The sequence below is a fragment of the Populus trichocarpa genome, chromosome 13, assembly GCF_000002775.5.
Source record: "Populus trichocarpa isolate Nisqually-1 chromosome 13, P.trichocarpa_v4.1, whole genome shotgun sequence".
NCBI lineage: Eukaryota > Viridiplantae > Streptophyta > Magnoliopsida > Malpighiales > Salicaceae > Populus > Populus trichocarpa.
The window spans coordinates 3,422,307-3,443,549 of record NC_037297.2 but is presented as its reverse complement, the minus strand read 5'-3'; the positions used below and the strand labels follow the sequence as shown (position 1 = coordinate 3,443,549).

The 21,243-nt window shown below is 34.6% G+C and overlaps 2 protein-coding genes and 1 non-coding gene across 14 annotated transcripts; 2 read left to right on the top strand and 1 right to left on the bottom strand.

The window, feature by feature from the left end:
- The first annotated feature begins 1,507 nt into the window (after positions 1 to 1,507).
- On the top strand, positions 1,508 to 12,964 carry LOC18104094 (histone-lysine N-methyltransferase SUVR4). Of its 10 annotated transcripts, none has more exons than XM_024583729.2 (9): positions 1,508 to 1,645; positions 3,306 to 3,494; positions 3,668 to 4,016; positions 4,655 to 5,616; positions 7,687 to 7,952; positions 9,118 to 9,184; positions 9,330 to 9,380; positions 11,472 to 11,595; positions 11,698 to 12,964. In XM_024583729.2, the coding sequence occupies exons 2-8, from the start codon at positions 3,312 to 3,314 to the stop codon at positions 11,568 to 11,570; spliced, it is 1,977 nt and encodes a 658-aa protein (XP_024439497.1). In that variant the 5' UTR covers positions 1,508 to 1,645; positions 3,306 to 3,311; the 3' UTR covers positions 11,571 to 11,595; positions 11,698 to 12,964. The 10 variants fall into 10 exon arrangements, 9 of the variants coding, with proteins under 9 accessions (XP_024439497.1, XP_024439503.1, XP_024439504.1 ...); XM_024583735.2 differs by having other exon boundaries at positions 1,517 to 1,645; positions 3,323 to 3,494; XM_024583736.2 differs by having other exon boundaries at positions 1,517 to 1,645; positions 3,323 to 3,494; positions 3,624 to 4,016.
- Positions 12,965 to 13,669: 705 nt separating this feature from the next.
- TRNAA-UGC (transfer RNA alanine (anticodon UGC)) lies at positions 13,670 to 13,742 on the bottom strand. The gene has a single exon. It is a non-coding gene; the product is annotated as a tRNA-Ala (tRNA).
- A 2,222-nt stretch (positions 13,743 to 15,964) lies between these two features.
- LOC7474630 (protein PHR1-LIKE 1) lies at positions 15,965 to 21,060 on the top strand. Of its 3 annotated transcripts, XM_052446544.1 has the most exons (8): positions 15,965 to 16,276; positions 17,611 to 18,114; positions 18,303 to 18,495; positions 18,589 to 18,665; positions 18,757 to 18,797; positions 19,019 to 19,075; positions 19,961 to 20,030; positions 20,254 to 21,060. In XM_052446544.1, exons 2-8 carry the CDS (start codon positions 17,629 to 17,631, stop codon positions 20,632 to 20,634), a joined length of 1,305 nt encoding a protein of 434 aa, XP_052302504.1. In that variant the 5' UTR covers positions 15,965 to 16,276; positions 17,611 to 17,628; the 3' UTR covers positions 20,635 to 21,060. The 3 variants fall into 3 exon arrangements, with proteins under 3 accessions (XP_052302504.1, XP_052302503.1, XP_024439692.1); XM_052446543.1 differs by lacking the exon at positions 15,965 to 16,276 and having other exon boundaries at positions 16,310 to 18,114; XM_024583924.2 differs by lacking the exon at positions 15,965 to 16,276 and having other exon boundaries at positions 16,311 to 18,114; positions 18,757 to 18,796; positions 19,027 to 19,075.
- The last annotated feature ends 183 nt before the right edge of the window (positions 21,061 to 21,243 follow it).

The window sequence follows — 21,243 nt, the reverse complement described above, 5'->3', positions numbered from 1 at the left end:
AATTTAAAAATATAAAGGAGGTCGGGAACTTCATACAAAACTTAGATGATAGGGGTGCTGGTTTTAATATCAAGAGTGTTACGCAAACAAATAAGGGAACTTGGGTACGAGACCGACTAAACGGATTGGAAATGCAGCTCAATTGAAAAGAAAGACAATTCTTTCGGATTGAAAAAGAAACTAGACTCCCCTCCTTGTGAAGAGGGACCAAATTTTCACATGTCCATTTCGTTATTACAGCCTTCTTTTTTGATGTCAAAGACTAGAGGCTATTCATAAATTCTTATTGGGTCTCGGTTGTATTTTGGCATGCATTTTAAGATTGAATAATTAATTTATTAAATCCATGAGAATTTGACCAATATTTCAATAATCACTGTATTTTAATTCATTAGAATTAATAGTTAATATTTTGGCATAGAACGTTGGACCTACAAGTGAAACTAGTATTTTGAAATATCAGGGGTTGACCAACAAAGTCTCAGAATTATTATAAATATTCATCAATTTTAATTGGGGGTATTTTTCACTGTAATACACCAATTACAAAAAACGTTTTCATAAGAATTTATTTAGGTACAAAAGTCTATAATAAATTCTTAACACCGGATTTATTCTTACGAATAAATCTCAATCCTAAACCACAAATAGACCATCAATCATAAAACTATTAAAACCTCTAAACCACGTCAAACCACACAAAGCAGCTTACATCAGGCAGGGTACGCTAGGGGTGCTAATAGCTTTCCTTGCCACAACTAGTCTCTTACCCTTAAATCTCTGATAAAGCCAATATACCTGAGTTTCTTAGCGACTCTGAATCAAACAACTAGGTGACGGCTCCAACGACCTCTCGATGCCACACGTCCACGTGTGACAGTGCTTTTGAAAAAAAATTATTTTTTCTTTGCTTTAAATTATTTTTTGGTGTTTTTAGATCGTTTTGATGCGCTGAAGTAAAAAATAAATTTTAAAATATAAAAAAATTATTTCGATTTATTTCCAAGCAAAAAGTATTTTGAAAAACAATCGCTAGCACAATATCAAACGAGCTCTAAAAAGAAATAAATCCTCATTTATTATAATTGATTGTACTACTATAGTACTTTATATCTTTACTTTTTTTATTATTTATTTAAAGAACTATAAGCTCGTATGATATTGTGATACAATTGTGTTTTTAATTTTTTTTATGTTTTTTAATTATTTTAATGTGCTGTAATTAAAAATAAATTTTAAAAAATAAAAAATATATATTATTTTAATATATTTTTAAATAAATATTTTTTTAAAAATAAAATTTTAGCACATTTTTAAATAGACCCTGGAAAGAGACAAATTAATAAAAGAGAAAAATATTTTAACGAGGAAATTTTAAATTAGAATTTTACGGTAATTATGTATGTATTTTTTTTTCCTATTTTTTCCATCAGCATCATAAGCCCACTTACTATTTAAGCCCAACATTTCAAGAATATTTATAAATATACACGCCCTAGTTGCCAGAATAATCTATCTGTATTTCACAAGGTCTACTAGACAACTCCAAAAGAATTTTGAAATCTCGAAAAGAAAAAGGAAAAAGAAAAAGAAAACCAAAATCCACGAAGTAGAAAAGACATTTTAGAATCGAAAGCTCAGTTTAGTAAGTTAAAAATAGAAATTACTTGTTCATTTTCACGTATTTGCATGTTAAATTTAATATTATTATCGACTCTGTAATTTCTTTCTTTCTTTTCTCCTTTTTTTTAATGGGTTTTAAGGTTTATAATAATTGTTGTTCTCATTTCTTGGGTTTGGTTACCGAGATAATGCATGCAAGTTTTCCTTTTTCGATGACCATATAGAAATCTCGAATATTGTGTTTTTTTTCCCCGTCGAATTTCGTTATTCGTTTTATTTCGGCTTGTTTGGTCGTTCCGGGTATTTGTGTTTTGCTTGGTTGCTAAGGAAATTTATATTCTGTCTTGTTGCGGAGAAAACTCACTTCAACACCAACTTTTGCATGCTTCGTGCTTTTTTTTTTCCGTGCTTTTTGTTAAACAAACATGATGCTTCGATTTTCGGGTTTTAATAAATACTGGAAAAAAAATATGGCCATGTTTTTGTTTTTATTTTTATTTTTATTTTTATTTTTTGGGTTATAAAGTGAGAAATTCTGGGTATTTTAGTGAATAGAAAAGGGTGTTGTTTGGTTGCTGAGAAAACAGAGTAAAATGTGGGAAAATTTTGACTCTGGGGTTGGGTTTTTTTGCCCTTGGTTTGTGAAAAATGGAAGTCTCACATTAATTGAAGCTTTTGAGTGGTTGGATTCAAAGGCTTAGTTGAGGTGAAGGGTTTAATTTTTCATTCTCTGGTTTCACAAAAATCCAAACTCCAAAGGTTCAAATTTGCTTTTATTTTGCTTAGCAACCAAACAGTGGGTTATGGAAAGCGGAATAGATTCATTTTAGTGGTGGGATGGAATTGGATTGTGAAACTGTGTTTGGTGTAATTTAATTGTTTTTTCGGTTGCTGGGAATTTGAAGGAAATAGAAGGTAATAATTGGTTCGAGTCTCGTTTCACATCTTGGTTACCAAACTGTGTTGAAGGTTGTAATTTAAAATTTGTGAAACGATATCGTATGAGGCCTATGATAGTGCGAGGTTGATAGAAAACCTGAATTTATGCTTAAGTAGGCCCGTGGAGTTTACTTTGAGGTGGTTTTACATAGATGATTTACTTGGCTGTCTCTGCTCCGTCTTTTTGTTCTTTTTTATTTTTATTTTTTGAAAGTTTTGATTTGGAAATTTGTGACTTGAACCAAGTGGAAAGTTTGTTGTTCCTTGTTAGTAGATGTGTCCATCTTGTAGGGTTTTTTTTTTTAAAGAAAATTAAATAATTACCAATAATAACCATAAGAATAGAAATTAATGTTGTGTTGTATAGTGTTGAGCAATTTACACAAGTGCCATTACATTTCGAGTTTCAGTTGTAGAATCCTACTCAAAAGATTATAGTTTTGAATTATGCATAAAGGGGATCGCTTTGTTGTTTCTATTCTAGTTAACCTGTTTCTTTTACGCCACCCATCCACAAATGAAATTGTATTTTTGTTTTTGACTATGTGCATGATTATTTTTAGAGACACCATAAACTAGCAAGACTTATCATGTACAACCAAAGTGCTATGGAGTTTGTATTTTGTTAGGGTTTGAGAATGTGTGATTTGAAGATTTGACTTTGAGAGTTGAGCCATCTTTAGAATAAATAGGTGGTCTTTGAGTAGTTATAGAACTGAAGAGTTGCTCATTCCTTTTAATAGTTATTTATGGCCACCAGAGAGAGAGCTAGCTGTGCCTTCAAGGCAACAAGAGCTCTGGGAATTCGAGATGAAGAGGTGAAGCCAGTGCTGTTAAATCTCTTGAAGCTGTTTGATAAGAACTGGGAACTTATTGAAGCAGAAGATTATCGGGCACTCATAGATGCGTATTTTGAGTCGAAGGAAAGTGAGGTAGATTTTGCTCAATCTTTCCTCTACTCTCATTGTCGTTTTTTTTACCGATAAATTTCTCTGGGAAGCCTGTCAGTTTGTCATGCCTGCGAAGACATGATTTACAGTGTTGGTAGCTTTGTTTTGCAGATGATTAAAATCCTCATTCTATGATTTTTTTTTTCTATGAATAGAGGGTATCAGACGAGAAAAGTCTCATGGAACATTCTGTGTATGAAAGACCCTCCAAGAGACCACATCTTGAACAACAGAAAGATCAGATTTCTTCTTCAACAGATAGCCTGAGCCCAGTTGAAAAAGTGATTTTCTCTTCGATGGCTCCTAAAGACTCAACTTGTAAGAGGGCATCATGCGCATTTTCTTCTGAACGACTGGCTGTTGAACCTCGCTGTTCTCATCCTCAGAAAGAAAAAATGTCTAGTAATTGTCACACCAGAGAGCTTATTAAGCCGAGAACTAAGCAAAGTGTCAGTGATGAGGCAGATTTTGCAGAACCCCCAGCAGCGGTCCATCCAGGTAATGGTAACTCTCTACTTTTGATAATGCCTGTATTAGAATATGATTGTCTCCTTCATTCATTCAGTGTTCCATGGATGATGGTGTGCATTTTGCAATGTAAAACCTAAATACGAATTACTTGCATGTACCTTTTTGGGATAAGAGTTGGAAATGGTGGTGATAAGCATCAGGTCTATTTTCTTTTATTGATCCAATATCCTGTTCAACAGTCAACATATTTGGATGACATCTTAGAGTTTAAGCCTTGTTCTGTCATCCTCTATATAAACTTTTAAATCAAGAAATGCAACTCGAGGATGGGCAATATCTTCTATAGAGGTGGCTGTCATTCACCTGGAGAAAAATTACTATGCTCTCCATTTTTTTAAATTTTTTTTTAGATATGGTGATTGTAGATGTCCATGTTATGTAAAAAGCTCATTGGTGTTAGTTTGGTGTGATTGTTTAGATTCATTTAACGTATAGCCCTTTTTATTTTGGATCCTTACTGTTAAAATCTGATGCTTGGTAATTAATGGCATCTTTTCTACTTTCATGCTCTTATAGTATTAATGCTTTCTTCCTACTAATTTTCACCTTCTGCACCTGTCAATAACTGTTCTTTTTTTATTTTATTTTCCTGACCTATCTTTGCTTGCTAGTTTTTCGAGGTTCTTTTGTTGGTTCAACAAATGGGAATAATTTGGTAACTCTCCTGGGATCTCAATGTGATGCTTCAAGTTCCAAGGATAGGATGTACTGTAATAGCAATGTTCTTATTGCTTCATCGACCTCTGGAGAAGTAAAAATTTCACTGAACTGTGATTCTGCAGTTAGATGTCAAAACTTCAAAGTTCCAGATTTCAATTCAGTTCTCAAGTATTTGGAGGATAAATATCTCAAGACACACAAACTTGTCACACCTGAATTTTCTATGAAGACTTTATTCAAAGATTTGTGTGAATGTTATGTGCAAGTGGGTCAACTTCATGATCCACTGCCAAACAACAAAGCTTTGAGAATTGACAATTCCGATATGGTCGTGGACAAGAAGGCTTCAAGTTCTTTCAGATTGCCACATTCTTCTAAGAATTTACCAAAGGCTAAGCACAAAGCAACTGCTTGTGATAAGAAGAGGTCTGTTCGTAGTCTCAATGATATAACAAAGGGTGCAGAAAATGTCAAAATTTCATTGGTAGATGAATCTGGCAATGAGGATTTCCCAAAGTTCACTTATATACCACATAATATAATATATCAAAATGCTTACTTGCTAATCTCACTGGCTCGGATAGCGGATGTAGATTGCTGTTCAAGTTGTTCAGGTGATTGCCTTTCTTCTCAGATACCCTGTGCATGTGCTCGTGAAACTGGTGGAGAATTTGCTTACACTCCAAAAGGCCTTTTGAAAGATGATTTTCTAACTGCATGTGTGTGCATGAGACGGACCCCTAAAAAAGACCATTTTGTTTATTGTCAAGACTGTCCATTAGAGAGATCAAAGAATGAACCATGCAAGGGTCACCTGCTCAGAAAGTTTATTAAAGAATGCTGGAGAAAATGTGGATGTCACATGACTTGTGGAAATCGAGTGGTTCAACGTGGTATTACATGCGACTTGCAGGTAAGATACACTTTGACATCTCTGATAGTGGTTTTGATGGCAAATTGGCTTTCCATTATATCTTTACTTGCCCATTTGATGTTTGGACATTTGGAAGCAACTTCTGTTAGAATGGCATTATACCATCTTTCTTTTTTAATACAGAAGAAGAAATACTCATCATATAGAAGGAGAAGGATGACATAACGAGACTGGACATCCTTCTGCAACCCTAGCCTTAAAAAATAACAGGATAAAACTAGTGCAACAAAGCTTTCTAATCCTTTTGTATTTTTGAAATGCTCCTGAAAAACCTGCAGCACAGCAGTAGGGTAAAAAAAAGCAATGTAATTACTAGGAATAGAAGATTCTCATCATGGAAAATTCTTGAATTGCGCTGGTACCAAGCACACTTGTAATAGCATACATCACATTTCTGCAGCAGCATCCATCCTTTGAACCTCTCAAAATCCCTCTGTAAAAGTACTTCTTCCAGGCTATCAGGGCAGAGACAAAACCTTTTGAAAAATAGAGAAAAGCCAACACAAATCCTCCATGCCATTGAACAGTGGAGGCATGGATGGCTCAGGGTTTCATGAAGCCAAAAAAACACATCACATATATGTTTGGAGATAAAACCTTTTGGGGTCAAGGACTGTGGACCAAGGTTTAGCTGTCCAGTTCATGTCTCCCTTCATCTGGCTTTCTGCAGGAGTCTCCACTCTCTGCTTCCCATACAAGGACCATGGAACACAAGATAATGAAGGACCCGCCAAGATCTATTGGTCAGGGGGGGGGGGGGGGACCAGCAGTTATCTAGTCCAGTAAGGGCAGCTGGAAGGAATGGTCAGGCTGATGATACCTATCCATTGTCTGAGTTAGGGGTTATCTTGCTTCAAGAAGCGTGAATTCTTCTGTTTGCTTACCACTGAAAATAAGGCCGCAAAGGCAGGAAAAAGGATGAATGGATAAATTGGAAAGGGATTAGATATGGCATCATATCTCAAAAAGTAGTCTGACTTGTCTTGTCTTTGAACTCCATCCTGCATGCCCTCCTCCTAAGAGCCGGTCAATATTAAGCTAGCGAGGAGAGCTTGGGGTTTTTTTTGGTTTGGGGAGTAGCTTTGCTTTGGTGGGTTTTTTTTTTTTTTTTGTATATATATAGAGGATTTGGACCATGTTTCCTAGTTTCATCATTTTCATCAGAGTCTGAATTTGCTATATCAGTTGCTTCTGCAAAGTTGCTTTGATTACAGAACCATGCATGTCTTTTAAACCTTACAAACTACCTTTGCCTTCCAGATACACTTTTCTAGAGGTAGATTAGGGGATCATGGAGTGTGGGTTGGGATTTTCATGTACAAGGAATATGCAAAAATTGTTTCCTGAAAGTTCTGGTTACGATGCTCCCTTGTCCCTTCTAGAGGAAATGTGAACAGAGTTAAGGATTTGGGTGAGAGAAGCTAACTCTTCTGACTCTTTATCATATTATATTTTCAATATAATGAAGGGTATAATTCTCACTTCCTTGGGATTATTGGAATTTGCGATGGTGGAACTATGAAGATAATAGAAGGGTAGAGAAGTGGGAAAGTAATAAAGAAGGTGGTTGTCTCCTATCCACTGATCTTTTTCCCCTGTCTCCTTCTAGCTTCATCCACAACTTAATTAGCTAGAAGTATTTTAACTATCATTTACCTTCTCTAAAATGCATTTTGCATAGCATCCCTCAACACCACTCTTAGTCTCTTAGCCAAGACATTGGTCAAAATGTTATTGACACTACTCACTGCCCTAGTTGATCTGACATGTTTGACTTTAGAATGGTTTCTAAGATGGGTTCCAGATTAGCTTATATAACTTGGCTTTAGAAACTTCCATGGTCGAAGGCAAGTGAAGACAAGTTTGTATTTTATTGGTATAGTTACATCACCAGTATTTGCATTAGCATCCTTGCTTTATTAGCTTTAAATAGATTTTACTTTTTAAATTGATTTATGTATCAGTGTGTTTGTAGTTGCATAATTTTGTGAGAGGATAGCTTTCAAAGTGAGTAGTCGATGATCTCTTGATGTTTTACTCCTGTCACAGGTGTTCATGACTCCTCAAGGTAAAGGCTGGGGTCTTAGGACACTTCAGGATTTGCCTAAAGGATCCTTCATCTGTGAATATGTTGGGGAAATACTGACCAACACAGAGTTGTATGAACGAAATATTCAGAACAGAGGCAATAACAGGCATACTTATCCTGTTACACTTGATGCAGACTGGGGCTCAGAGAAAGTACTGAGGGATGAAGAAGCATTGTGTCTTGATGCAACTTTCAGTGGCAATGTTGCAAGATTTATTAATCATAGGTGATGTTTTCTACTTCACTTGTGTGCATGCATTTATGTAGACTGGTATTTTTTCTTGCTTTCACCCTTCGTTTTCACATTACCCACTTGCCTCTTATTATACCAGGGATTCCTGTTTTAATTTCTAAATATTATTTTATTTCTTTAATTTCATGTCAGAAGGGGTTACATTTTTATATTAATTACTTAATCAAACACTACTTCTGGTACCTGAAATGACGCTTGGAACAGTTACAATCCCTCGATTTAGCATCAGTACTTGTGTAACAGACAATATGAATGGAATAAAAGGAAGACCTAAAAGCTCCATTAAAATGAACAGCAATAGAAGCAGAGCAATGACAAATTTCTTAAAAGACAAAGGTGAGGAGGAAGCAAGCCTCCTATAAGATAAAAAATGAGATAGAAAAAAAAAGTATTTTTTATGACATATTGTATTCATTCCTCTTTTTTTCTTAATTAATTACTTTTAATGGAAAATATCATAAAGAATCCCACTGTTTGTTGGGGTAAACAAAATTTAATATACTTTTTAATTAATATTTATTCTTTTGATATACATTTTAACTTTTTATTTTGAATCATAATTCAAAGTTATTTTTCATAAATAACTTATTGTAAAATCAATTTAGGTCAAAAGTATGTTCAACAAAAAATAACCCGAAGCTATTTTTTAAAACAATAGAGATATAGCTGAAGTTAGAATCAATAAGGTAAAAGTAGAAACTTCAAGTCAAAATTTGTTTGTAATTAAACATATATATATAACTTTTCTTTGAGTCGAAAGTTTTTTTTTTATAAAAAAACCAACCAAGCATATCGAACAAAATGTGTGTTGAGTTGAGTTGCTGTGAAATGCATCTTTGGAATGAGAATGTTTTTTACTTGTTCGATTATTGCTATAACCTTTGTAATAGATGGGGCCCCATTCTTGTAAAACTGTCATAGAATGAAGAAACTTAAGAAACTTCACCAACCCAATGCAATTGACTTAAGTAACTTCAGTGTTTGCTTTCATGATACATATTGCATGAACTTGAGCAACACTGATTTTCTGCTGCAACTCTAGGTTTGCCCTTTAATTTGTTTGAGTTGTGCTCCTCACTTCCCATGTTTTCCATTTCATTTTCTCTATCATATCATTCTCTGTTTCCTCCTTTTGCAGATGTCATGATGGAAATTTGATCGATATTCCAGTTGAAGTGGAGACCCCTGATCATCATTATTACCATGTATGCATTTAAGTGGTATCATTTGCCCATGTCTCTTACATTTTTTGCTTTTTCCTTTTCCTTTATTTTATTTTTTAAAAGTTTCTTTGCAACCCATTTTTGAAGAGCTACATTTGAAGAGCTTGTTTCTCTTCCCCTTATGCAGCTTGCCTTTTTCACTACAAGGGATGTAACTGCCTCAGAAGAACTGACGTGGGTAAGTGGGTTCTAGTAATAATTGATCTGGTAATACTTGCTTATTTCACAAGTATGTTTATGCAAATTTTTAGCCTTCAAACAACATGTATGGTGGGGCATGTGTTTGTATTGTCTCTATGTTTTGAAAAAAAGAAAGAATCAGTGACACTTGTCATTTCATACTGATGCACAATAAATAAACATATAAACAGATGAATAGCATGATGAATTAGCAGGAGAATTATTTACATAGATTTTTTTGGGGGGCATTTCTAAAAGAATTTGAAAGAAGCTAAATTCAGTACCAGGAATTTCATCTTGAGAAAAAATATTTCCCTTCCCTTGAGCTCTTCTTCCCATACTTGGAGATGACTGGATTAATATGGCTTTGGTACAGTTCAGTGAGACTCTGACTTGTACTTATTTTACTTTGCACCTTCTACCTTTTGGGAATCTGGGAAAGTTGTGTGAAAATCCAGAAATGAATAGTCATCTTAGTGAAACTGCCCATAAGCATTTAGGTTTGCCATTTTAATCTTCCTGGTAGAGAGTTGGGCCAAGAAGATTGTCCTTTCTGTCCAACACACTCAGCAAAACACTCTTGATTGGCATTTTTTTGTGACTCCTTGCAGGGGAAATGGCACAGTCCTTACATAATTGGATGAGTTTCCATTATGTCCTTATATCCTTAATTGTATGAGTTTCCAATATGTCCTAATTTTATCCATATAAAATGATCACGTTTCCAATATATTCTTATGCTTACTTTTTCTGTCCAATTTAACATAACCAGTCTAAAAATGGAAAACTCGGTGGAGGAGGAGGGGATCAAAAAAGAGAGAAAGGAGAGGGGAGGAGAAGGAGGTTTTTAAGAGGGAGAGAAGTTTGGTCCAGTGTGAAAAAATTCACGTCCATAAAGATCAAGGTCATTTTCAGTATAATATTAAGTCATGTGCATGACCAATTCAATGAATTTGGATGGAAAAAGTTAACAAAATGATAGATTAGAAACTCAGTCATTTTTAAGGATAAAATTGACTCAGGTAAAGATAGGAACACAGATTGAAAACTCACCCCATTATACATGGACTGATTGGGCTATTTTCCCAGGGTTGCAAGAAAACTTATGTTAGGAAAAGAGTGAAATAGATGCACAATTCTTGTGTTTGTGCTGTCCCATTCTTAATATCCAACCAATTTAAACTTGTACAACAGGCAACAGGAGGCCAGTGGTCACTGGTTGCCTCTCCATATTACAGAATGGATGTGTTTGTCAGCATATTTCCAATGCATCTGAACTTGACAGAATGATCGGTGAATGGTATATAAAGTTTAGGAATTGTCCTTGAGGTGAGAGCTATGAACGAATTCTTCGCTTGATGGTTGAGAAAAAGCATCCACTTTCGTAAGATACACCAAACTGTCTTCCACATTAAGCATGCTGCTACAAGCATGAAAGGGTTTTGACTTTCTAGGTATCATGTGACATCCATTTTCTTTTTGTTTATTTTTAATACAAGGTGGTTGACACCAACGCTATGGACTATCCATGCTTGCTGGCTTGAGACTTGACCATTTTACTCAAAAATATTAAAATAGATAGATATTTGTACTTCTCTATACAAATACTTGGAACTGTTGAGTTATTTATGCTGATGCCCTATTCAAATGATGTTTCAAGCCCTAGAAAAAGCTGTCCAAAGCTTGTTTGGTACTGGTAGCCATTATCTCGAGTAAAGCTTATTTGAACTTCGCTTCCTTGTTGCTTTTTTGAAGTATGTGCAAAGTGCTACTTTTGCTTAATTCTTATTTCCATTTTCTGGTAACAGATAGGATCTGCTTTCATTGTCGATAGTGTCTGGCTGGGCAGATAAAACATCTAATTTCTTTATTGGAAAAATGGTTTGTGGTTTTATCCAAAGTCTAAACTGTAACATCTCTGGTTAACAGCACAGACAGTCCATTTCTAACTAATGTTTTGGGCTTCCCATTATTATGCAATTTAGAACGCATGTCTCATTAAATACTTTATGTCCCTGTTTCAGTGTGCTCTGCATTTGAGTTTTGTTGAATATATCTGCTAAGAAAATCCACATGAAATGTTTTGCAGGATTATGGAATCGACTTTGATGATTATGACCATCCAATAAAGGCATTTCGATGTTCTTGTGGAAGTGCATATTGCAGAGGCATGAATAGTATAGGTTAGGACATTCTAGCTTGATCATGAAGAGGTAAAGGTTACAGTGTGCTTTCAACTTCCTCGACTCCAGCAATAGAAGTATTTTGATATTCGTCTTCTCTGTTCATATAACTAGTATATATTTTTCGTGCAGGCACTTGATTGCAATTGGACGACGGAAGGACAGTGGGAAACATAAACAGTATTTTTTGATACAGGAGCTTGATTGCTCTGAGATAACAGATGACGAGCAGAAAACTATAAGCTTTTGTTAATACTTTCTTATGGTGTTTGATGATGAAGACCGCACTAAGGTCGTCAATTAATGAATTTTGCTCCCACTGTAGATGCAGCATTTTAACCAGTTCTCCTGTTTACAAAAGGAAGTTTGTGAATATACAGAACACAGGAGATGACCATAGTTCTTTTGTTCGAGTTTTATTTAGCATTTTTGGCCTTATCAATGACAAGGTTATAGAAGCTAGGAGCCCGCCTTTGTCAGTTTTCAGGGCAAACAACTGCCCTGGGTGTCGGAAGATTTTTAAATAGTGACACATGCATGTGGATTCATTTCAGGTTCCTTGTACATTGCCTATTTCTTGAAGCTTGTCCTCAAACCGAAGAAAGGGAATTTTGGATCATGGGTTTCCACCTTGTGATACATGAACGGAAATTATTCTTAAACCAGTGAAACTATTGCGTTCTCTCTCTCGCTGAGTTAAACATTTATATAGGACTTCATGATCTCTTGATCATCGCAATTCATAATTTGAAGAAAATACAGATTGTTGACTGAAGGGGCTGGCACTGGCATTACTGATTCTGTGACAAAAATAGGGGATTTTGGTTTGGCGAGGAAAGCTGAGAAGAACAACAAAAGGAATCATGTTCCTTGTCTCGTGAGGTTTGCTTTGTATATGGCGCCAGAGTCTGTAGTTGATCATGTACAGGAGGCTCCCTCTGATACCTGGGCTCTAGGATGCATAGTTTCCGAGATTTCGAGCGTCAAACCACTGCTGAAGAGCTTCTGAGAAAGATTGCAGATGAGTATCCTAAGATTTCCAAGGCGGGATGTCTCGCAAGGAAGCCATTGTTCAGATTGACTGCTAGTTTCTTCTCTCTCTACCTGGTCAGACGATGCAGAAGACAGTCTTAGTGCTGCTGGGTCTGGAGATGTTCTTGCAGTGGAATCTCAAGAACAGGTTTCATCTTATACACTGCAGCAGTATCCACTGACTCAGCTCCTTCCCTGTTGGTTTATAAAAGTGACATACATCAACAACTCTTTGTAAAATAGGTGTAGCTGGATATGATTATTCAGAGAAGTCGTTTATTTTTTCAACAGAATTTATAACGCAGACCTTCTGGTCATTGGTTTCAGTGAGCAACAAGAACATAAAATTCATCTTTTTTCTCTGACAGTACCATATCTACGCTGTTTTTTCCCTTCTAACAACCCTAAGTTGCTATCAGAGAAGATGGATAGCACAGTTATTTCAGCCATGAATTTCAGCATCTTGTTTTCTACATCTTGATCCATGATGGTTGACTCAAGGAACGCATGCGATGGAGCAAGAAGCAAGGGAAATCCACAAAAAAGTTTCTTACCATTCTCTGATTTTGTCGTTGAATTAGTATTATTCCACCCATAATTATTATTGATTAAATAGATAGTGTTCTGTCATGTACCATCAGTTTACCTTAGCTTTGGATTTTCTAGTTTTTGTCTTGATCTCATTGGTTTAATTTTCTTATATTTTATTTCCATAATAATCCACTCATAATATTTTTAAATATCCATTGCTACTGTCCCTCCCACCACCCCACCCTTATCCTCGTTGCCAAACACTATTCACCGACATATGGCAAGGGGTATTGGGTACGCTATTCACCGACCATCAATATTAAAAATAACAATGGGATATTAAAAATAATAATAGACACTGGCGAGTTGAATTTTTTAATATCCATATTTTATTCATTAAATAAATAATTTAGATATCCATTAACTATTAATTGTATTTTGGATATTCAATGAGTATTTATTACCCACTCTTATTTATTAATCAATAAAAAATAAAATAGTTAATTTGAAATATTTATATGTATATTAAATGAAACAAATATGGAGATGCAGGGGATCGAACCCTGTACCTCTCGCATGCAAAGCGAGCGCTCTACCATTTGAGCTACATCCCCTGATGCAACTCGTGGATTCCTTATATCTATACATATTGATATTAATAAATTGTAATCCCGCAAAGAACAAAACTTCGGAACTTCCTTACATATCCCATCTGCATAGTTTATTTATTTAAGAGAATTCTGGGGAGTTTAGTGTATTGTAATTTACTGGCGTTATTTATTAAGAATAATTCTGAGTTTAATTATTATATTTTTCTGGATACGAACGATATTGATGCTGCTAGTAACTCATTAGAACCTGATTTGCCTTAATTTTTGACATTTCTGTCACAAATAAAATCTTAACCTTAATTTGGATTTCAAACTTAATAAAAAGAGTCGTGCAAAAATAAAAATAAATAAATAAAAACTATGCCTTTATGAATTAATTATTACTTGGTTATTATCCTTCAATCTAAATAAATTAAATAATCCTTTGGTAGAGGTGATCATGATTTTAATGTAGTGATATTTTGTTTCAAAAAATGTCTTTTTTTTCATCAATCTTTTCATATTATCCATCTTTTCTTTTTTTGTACTTATTAAAAAAAAAAACGGTAAAAGGATATGAAATGGACAAGAAGGACTGAATTGTAAATGAATTTAAGACTATACGAGTTAAATATGTATTTTATGAAACTATAAGGACTAGTTAATTACTTTTAATAAATACAGGGACTAAGTTATAGTCAACTCTACAATTATTTGTCTTTGTGCACCAACCAAGGTCCTGCCGTGGTCTAAGTGTGGGCTTTCAAAAAATTTAAATTTTTGTTTTTATTAAAAATTATATTTTTATATATATTTTGAATTCATGTTGAACTCAAAATTAATTTTTAAAAATTAAAAAAAATATTATTTTTAAAAAATAAACAGACTCTAAAACTTCAAGGTCATGGCTTGATGGTTACGAAGAAATTAAAGCTAGAAATTATTTTCATCTTATAAATTACACACTTTCTAAATCAAATTTAGATTTTAATTCAAGATCCTTTGAGGGATATATCCAAGTAATGTTATTAATTAATTGAAAACAATCCAGATCTTGTAATGGATTTGAAGTGAAAAAAACCATCCAAATTATTACCAACAAACTAATAGAGGAATATTTGTGAATTTTCCACCCAAATTATAATTCCGTAATTAGAAAAGAATGTTATGATCTATTAGATCTTCATCTTATCATTGATTTTATTAAAATGATTTGTTCATATATATATATATATATATTATCATATTTAACTTTTTTCTTTTATTTTTTAAACTTAAGAACCACTTTCCTAAAAAAAAATATCAACACATATAAATGCAAGTTTAAGAGTTTATAAGTTACTTTATATAAATAAAAGATTTTTAATATACTACCATTTTTATTAATTATCTTATATTTAAAAACACTAATAAAATTTACTCAATTACTTTATATATTTAAGCAACGTTTATTTTTGTGTTTGAGTGCCCTTTAAAAATATGTTAGGTTTGAAAAAAAATATTAAATTAATATTTTTTAATATTTTATGATAATTTTAATACGTGTAAAAAATAAAAAAAATAATTTTTTTTAAAAACCAACCTGCAATAAAATTTCATACACACTTTTAGAAGTAAAATCAATTATCAAACACTGTTTTTACTTAATATTACAGCAGAACAACATGCCAATACCAAACATCATGGTTTTTTATTTTTTTTGAAAGCGATGTCTTATCCTACAAAAATATAGTCAATCATGGTTTGTTTTTGTCTTAAGAAGGAATGACCAAGCCACCAATAAAATTAAAAAAGAAAAAATATAACCATCTAGGTGGTGGTCTAATGGTAAAAGCTTGGGACCAAAAGGTTTGCTCCCTCTACGGTCTCAGGTTCGAGTCCTGTGATTGCTCATATGATGGCCACTGGAGGCTTACATGGTCGTTAATTTCAGGGCCCGTGGGATTAGTCGAGGTGCGCGCAAGCTGGCTCGGACACCCACGTTAAACTAAAAAAAAAAGTATTATTTAAGACTTGGTAATGGTTTTTTTTAATGTTTTTTTATTTTAAAATATATTAATTTTTTTTTAAAAAAATTTATTTTTAATATTAATATATTAAACAATTTAAAATTATAAAAAATATTTAAAACAAAAAAATTAAAAAATTCACAAAAACTCTTTGAAAGGAGAAACAGAGTAGACTTGGCGAATTGAGAAGTACCAAAGGAAACAAGAGTTGGCCCCAACATCTTTTTTTATAGCAGCCATCAAATTCGTACACACCATCACCCATTTTTTTCTCTTTGCCTTCTCCAATCTCTACCGTACAAACCACCCATCAATCAACTTCACAAGAAAACAACGGTTGGGAAGTAATGAGACAAAACTTGAAGACATGCCTTTGTATTTGCTGGACAAACTAATTACGTTTTCTCTTCTATGATCGTAAGAGATCAGAGTTTGTTAAAATTTAGAAGACAAAAGTTTGTGTCTTTTTTCAATATTCTTCTTCTTCCAAGCCATTGGGTTCTTATCCAATTGTACCAAGCTTCAATCTTTATCTTCTCTCAATTATAGGTTAGATTCTTATCAACCCATTTGAGTTTAAGAGTTTTGAACTTTATGTGATATCACCTTCATCTTTTTGTTTACGATATTGTTTGTTTTTGCTAGTGACAATTGATACCCACTTTTTTTTTTGTTTCCTTTAGTGATTTTGAGAGTTTTTTTTATGAGGTTTTGGTTGATTGTGAGTTGGGCTGTTAAGCTTCTTCTTTTTTTGTGTTGTGGGGTTACTTTGAATGTTTTGGTAATGGTGTTTTTATGTTGCTAACAATTTTTCTGTGTGTTTTGGTTCATCTTTAGTGGTAATTCAATTGGTTGGGGTGGTTGGTATTGGCGTTTTTCTTTTTATGGTGGAAGTATGGTTTTGATGTGTTGAACCTGATGATTATCTCTACCAAAGGGCTGTTAAGCTTCTTCTTTTTTTGGTTGATTGTGAGTTGGGCTGTTAAGCTTCTTCTATTTTTGTGTTGTGGGGTTACTTTGAATGTTTTGGTAATGGTGTTTTTATGTTGCTAACAATTTTTCTGTGTGTTTTGGTTCATCTTTAGTGGTAATTCAATTGGATTGGGGTGGTTGGTATTGGCGTTTTTCTTTTTATGGTGGAAGTATGGTTTTGATGTGTTGAACCTGATGAATATCTCTACCAAAGGATGGAGTTTTCATGGTTTAAGATACAGTGGTAGTTTACTACAGAAAACAGCTTCTAGGGTGTCTGTACGGATGCTATTAGGTTTTGATATAAATCTAAGTTTACTACAGAAAACAGCTTCTAGGGTGTCTGTACAGGATGGTTTCTATGTTTTTGTTGCTCTTTTTTTCATAGTTTTCGCAGATAATTTCTTTCTCAAGCGTTTACGCAATGCAAGATTATCTTCTGAAAAGAATTTCCCTTCTTAAGTCCTTATGCTATTTCATATGGCTTGCAACACCTGTTGAATTAAATTGATGAGATCCTGAGACTGGCTGTTTCCATTCCAACCTCGTCTCACTGAACTAACTTCCTTCTTGATGTCCTTTAGTAATGGAAAGTGGGCTTTATAATTTTTGAAATGTTGTGGGCTAAAAAGCTTCTGTGACCAGAATTAATTTCACCATTTTGGATTTAATGTGCCAGAATCCAATTTCACTGCTAGCTTGTCTTCTATTGTTTCCATAATGGGAAACGTTTAAATTTGTAACTAGTGTTTGTGTTACTGGCACTGGTTTCATTCACTTCCTTTGTTCATCAGTGTTTAGTTGTAAGTCAGCTGAGTAACTTCAGGGTTTCTGAGGCTATGTCCTCATCTTTTCCAGTTCTTCCTACTGCTGTTGAAGAAAAGCATCCCAATTTGCTTTGTTCTTTTCAGGTTTCTTTGGAAAGGGAAATGATGAGAAATTCTGCATCTCAGCAGGCATCGTCATTGAGTCCCGGTAACAGGAGTGTTGGGCCATTGTTTTCATCATCTTCTAGATTTTCCAATGATATGCATGTCTCTTCAGTTTCACCACAAGGAAGGCAATCTCATAATTCTCCATTCATTTCTCAGTCGCTAAGGGACAGAGGAAATTTTACACCAACCCATGATTCTCATTCAGAAGTGCAATCCACAGAATTCATTGCTTACTCTGATGAAAATAAGGATCTCTCCTGGCCTGTTGATCCACTTCAGGACTTGCTTGATTTTGCTGGAAATGTCCATGTCCAAAATGGTCAGGTGGAAAGCAGTGCAGGTGTCTTTGCATCCGAGGATCATGCTAAGAGAACAGACTGGCAGGAGTGGGCAGATCAGTTGATCTCTGTTGATGATGAACTGGAACCAAATTGGAGTGAAATTCTGAATGATGTCAACAAGACAGATTCCAGACAGAAGGTTTGTTCCGCATATAATTATGGTTTTTGTTCCTATGCGGTAATTAACAGCGTACACAGCATAAAGATGTCTCCTTGGTGTCTAATGTTCATATTGTAAATTTCTCCATCTTATGATTATTCTTTTTTCTTTTTTTTTCACATTCTGTTGTTACTTTCATTTCCTTAAAACTTTAAATAATGTACCAGGAGTTGAAGCCATCTCCTAATATCTCAGTGAAACAACCCCCAATTCATCAGCATCAAACTGCTCATAGTGGAGAAGTATGTGCTGTTGCTAATCCACTGTCCGCTGCACCCACAACAAAACCCCGAATGCGCTGGACACCAGAACTTCATGAGGCTTTTGTGGAAGCTGTCAATCAGCTTGGGGGTAGTGAAAGTGAGTGGTCTTACTAGTTATATCGTACCTTTTGTCAGCAAAAATTAAGTGCATCTAGTCATGAATCTTGATCACTTTGATTTTGAATTACAGGAGCTACTCCGAAGGGTGTCTTAAAGCACATGAATGTTGAAGGCTTGACCATCTATCACGTTAAAAGCCACCTGCAGGTATGCAAATCCTCAGCCTTGTATTGTTTCCCCTAAGAATCTAGTTTTATATTTTACTGATTTAGCTTGTATCATCGTTTCTGAATTTCAGAAGTACAGAAGTGCTAGATATAAACCAGAGTCATCTGATGGTAACACTAACTGACTTCCTTTTCTTTTCTGACATTATCCAAGTTTTGTTAAACTCTCATACGTACTTTATCCAAAACCTTTTGTAGTTGTATGTGTCTTTGTTACCTTCTATTTGTTATTTTTAGATTATGGAAAGGCATGGAAAAACATGTACTGTTGTTATTTGTATTTATTTTTCCCTTTTCTATGTGGTTTACAAAACATAACCGTGCTTTTTCATGAACTTCAGAGAAAAAAACGAGTCCCATTGAAGAAATGAAATCTCTTGACTTGAAGACGTAAGTTATCCTCTACCACGAATTCAATTTGACATCAACCTTTCTTCATATTGAATGATTTGTAGTTATCAAACTTATCCAATACTAACCTTATTTTAATTTTTAATCATAGCAGTTCATCTATACGACTGCTCTGTGGTTTACTTCTGTACATTTTTAATGATGTGATGGTTAGAAGCCCTTTTAACTTTTAAGTTCTGACTTTGGTTTCTAATATTTCTCCTTCAGCTGTGGCTGGTGGAATCTCCACTTGCATTTATGATAAGACAATGTACAATGACTAGGTTTTCTCCAAAAGGAGAGCAGAATAAATAGTGTGGTTATGACCAATGTACAGAGAAGGCCTAGATTTATTTATTTTTGGTGCTCAAGTTCCCCGTATCAAAATATTTATGACTTAACAATGCAAAACAAACCAAAGGATGTGCCCAACACCCTTTCTCCTCTCAAAACTGTCTTGGAGGAGGGGAAGATATAAATAGGCTGAGGTGAAGAAGGAGTTGGGTGGAAAGGAAATTCACATTTTTTGTCTGGAACATTAGAGATAAAAGCTTTTTCCTTAGTTCTTGTTTTACTGAGAACTCCTATATCCTTTGCTGTCTGTGTAGTTGTGAAGGTTTAAACTAGAAAGTAATAAAAACTACCATTTGAACTCTTTTCCTCTGATCTGTCAACCTTTCAAGTCGATTGGGTTTTGTGAACCCTTGAAGAAGGAAGGTGATATTCTTCTCCTTAAGATGCATTAGTATCTAATCAGAGAATATGCATGCGTCATTTTTCCTTCACTCATATGTGAACTGGAGTGGGTTTTATTATTATTATTATTATTATTATTAATAACGGACTATTAAGCTGAATTTAGGCTGATCTATGCTTCAAAAACAGGAGTATGGGGATCACAGAAGCATTGCGATTGCAAATGGAAGTTCAGAAGCGACTCCACGAACAACTTGAGGTATGCTATTGATATTTGAGCTTCAGTGTATGTGGTTTAGAATTTAGATGGCAATTTCTTTTACCTTTTTGACAGAACTGTTTAGATGTAATGCTAACCAGTAGTTAAGTTGGTAACCTGTAATATTACATTGATGGAGTGGAAATACAACATATGTGTGCATGGTTTTTGTAACTACAGTTCTGCGGTATGTTCTGATAATTATGTTTTATCCTCTTAACAGATCCAGAGAAATTTACAATTGAGGATCGAGGAGCAGGGGAGGCATCTTCAAGAGATGTTTGAGAAACAAAGAAAGATTGAGGATGACAAGTCCAAGGCTCCTTCCTCCTCCCAAGACGACCCTTCCCCTCTACAAGCAAAGTTAGAGCAGTCATCTGCAAATTACAAATTAGAAGCCTCAGAGTTGGACCTTGTCAAAACAAGTAATGAGAGTGCTTTACTAGAAGAAAGTTCCCAGAGTATAAGCAGAAAGCAAAAGGCACCAGAGGAAAGAAACGATCAGGTCCTTGATCAAATTGATGAGGAATCCAGTCCAGCACCAATAAAACGACCAAGAAGAGATGAAACAGCTGAATTGTCTACCGGGGCTGCATCCAATTGAACATGTTTATAACAATAGACAGCTTGCTGCTCCTGGAGATGATGTGGTAAACCCTGAATAAAAGTTTCGTGTCCCATAAGATGAGTCGCAATCACTGAGGACCAGGAAATTTTGGAACTTAAAACATTTATGTTAACTCTGCTCATCTAGCCAAGAATCAAATGCTCCACAATGATTTCTCAACTTGTGACATTTTTCAGTTTAGGGGATTTACTGTATATGCTCGTGCTATGGACTTTTATTTTTATGCTCATGCAATTGTAATTATCGAAAGAATTTGTAGCTTACAATCGAACAGTAATTCATGTAAACGGTGACCTTGTTGGTGCATCAATTCAATAGAAGCTCTTGATGGAGTTGGTTATGGAACTGCTAAGAAATTGCAGAAGACCAACTCCATCAGGGGTTTTTTGTCTCTTTCATAAATGCATCTGTTACTGTGAGAAGTTTTTCAACCTACCAGGATCATAAAATGAAGAAGATGATAATTGTAGACATCATCTGATAGCAGGACAAGGGAGCCAGAAATTGATAGCTGAGCACTACTAACATTGAAAGAACTCAACAAATATGGGGAGATAAAGCAAAAAATGAGCTTCTGATTAGTTG

Bases quoted from the DNA above. Each gene is read 5' to 3' on its own strand.
- LOC18104094 (XM_024583729.2), top strand. From the start codon at position 3,312: ATGGCCACCAGAGAGAGAGCTAGCTGTGCCTTCAAGGCAACAAGAGCT. The intron at 3,495-3,667 runs GTAGATTTTGCT...TTCTATGAATAG, and splicing joins TTGAGTCGAAGGAAAGTGAG to AGGGTATCAGACGAGAAAAG. The intron at 9,381-11,471 runs GTAAGTGGGTTC...AATGTTTTGCAG, and splicing joins CCTCAGAAGAACTGACGTGG to GATTATGGAATCGACTTTGA.
- LOC7474630 (XM_052446543.1), top strand. From the start codon at position 17,539: ATGTCCTCATCTTTTCCAGTTCTTCCTACTGCTGTTGAAGAAAAGCAT. The intron at 18,115-18,302 runs GTTTGTTCCGCA...ATAATGTACCAG, and splicing joins AGACAGATTCCAGACAGAAG to GAGTTGAAGCCATCTCCTAA. The intron at 18,666-18,756 runs GTATGCAAATCC...TCTGAATTTCAG, and splicing joins ACGTTAAAAGCCACCTGCAG to AAGTACAGAAGTGCTAGATA.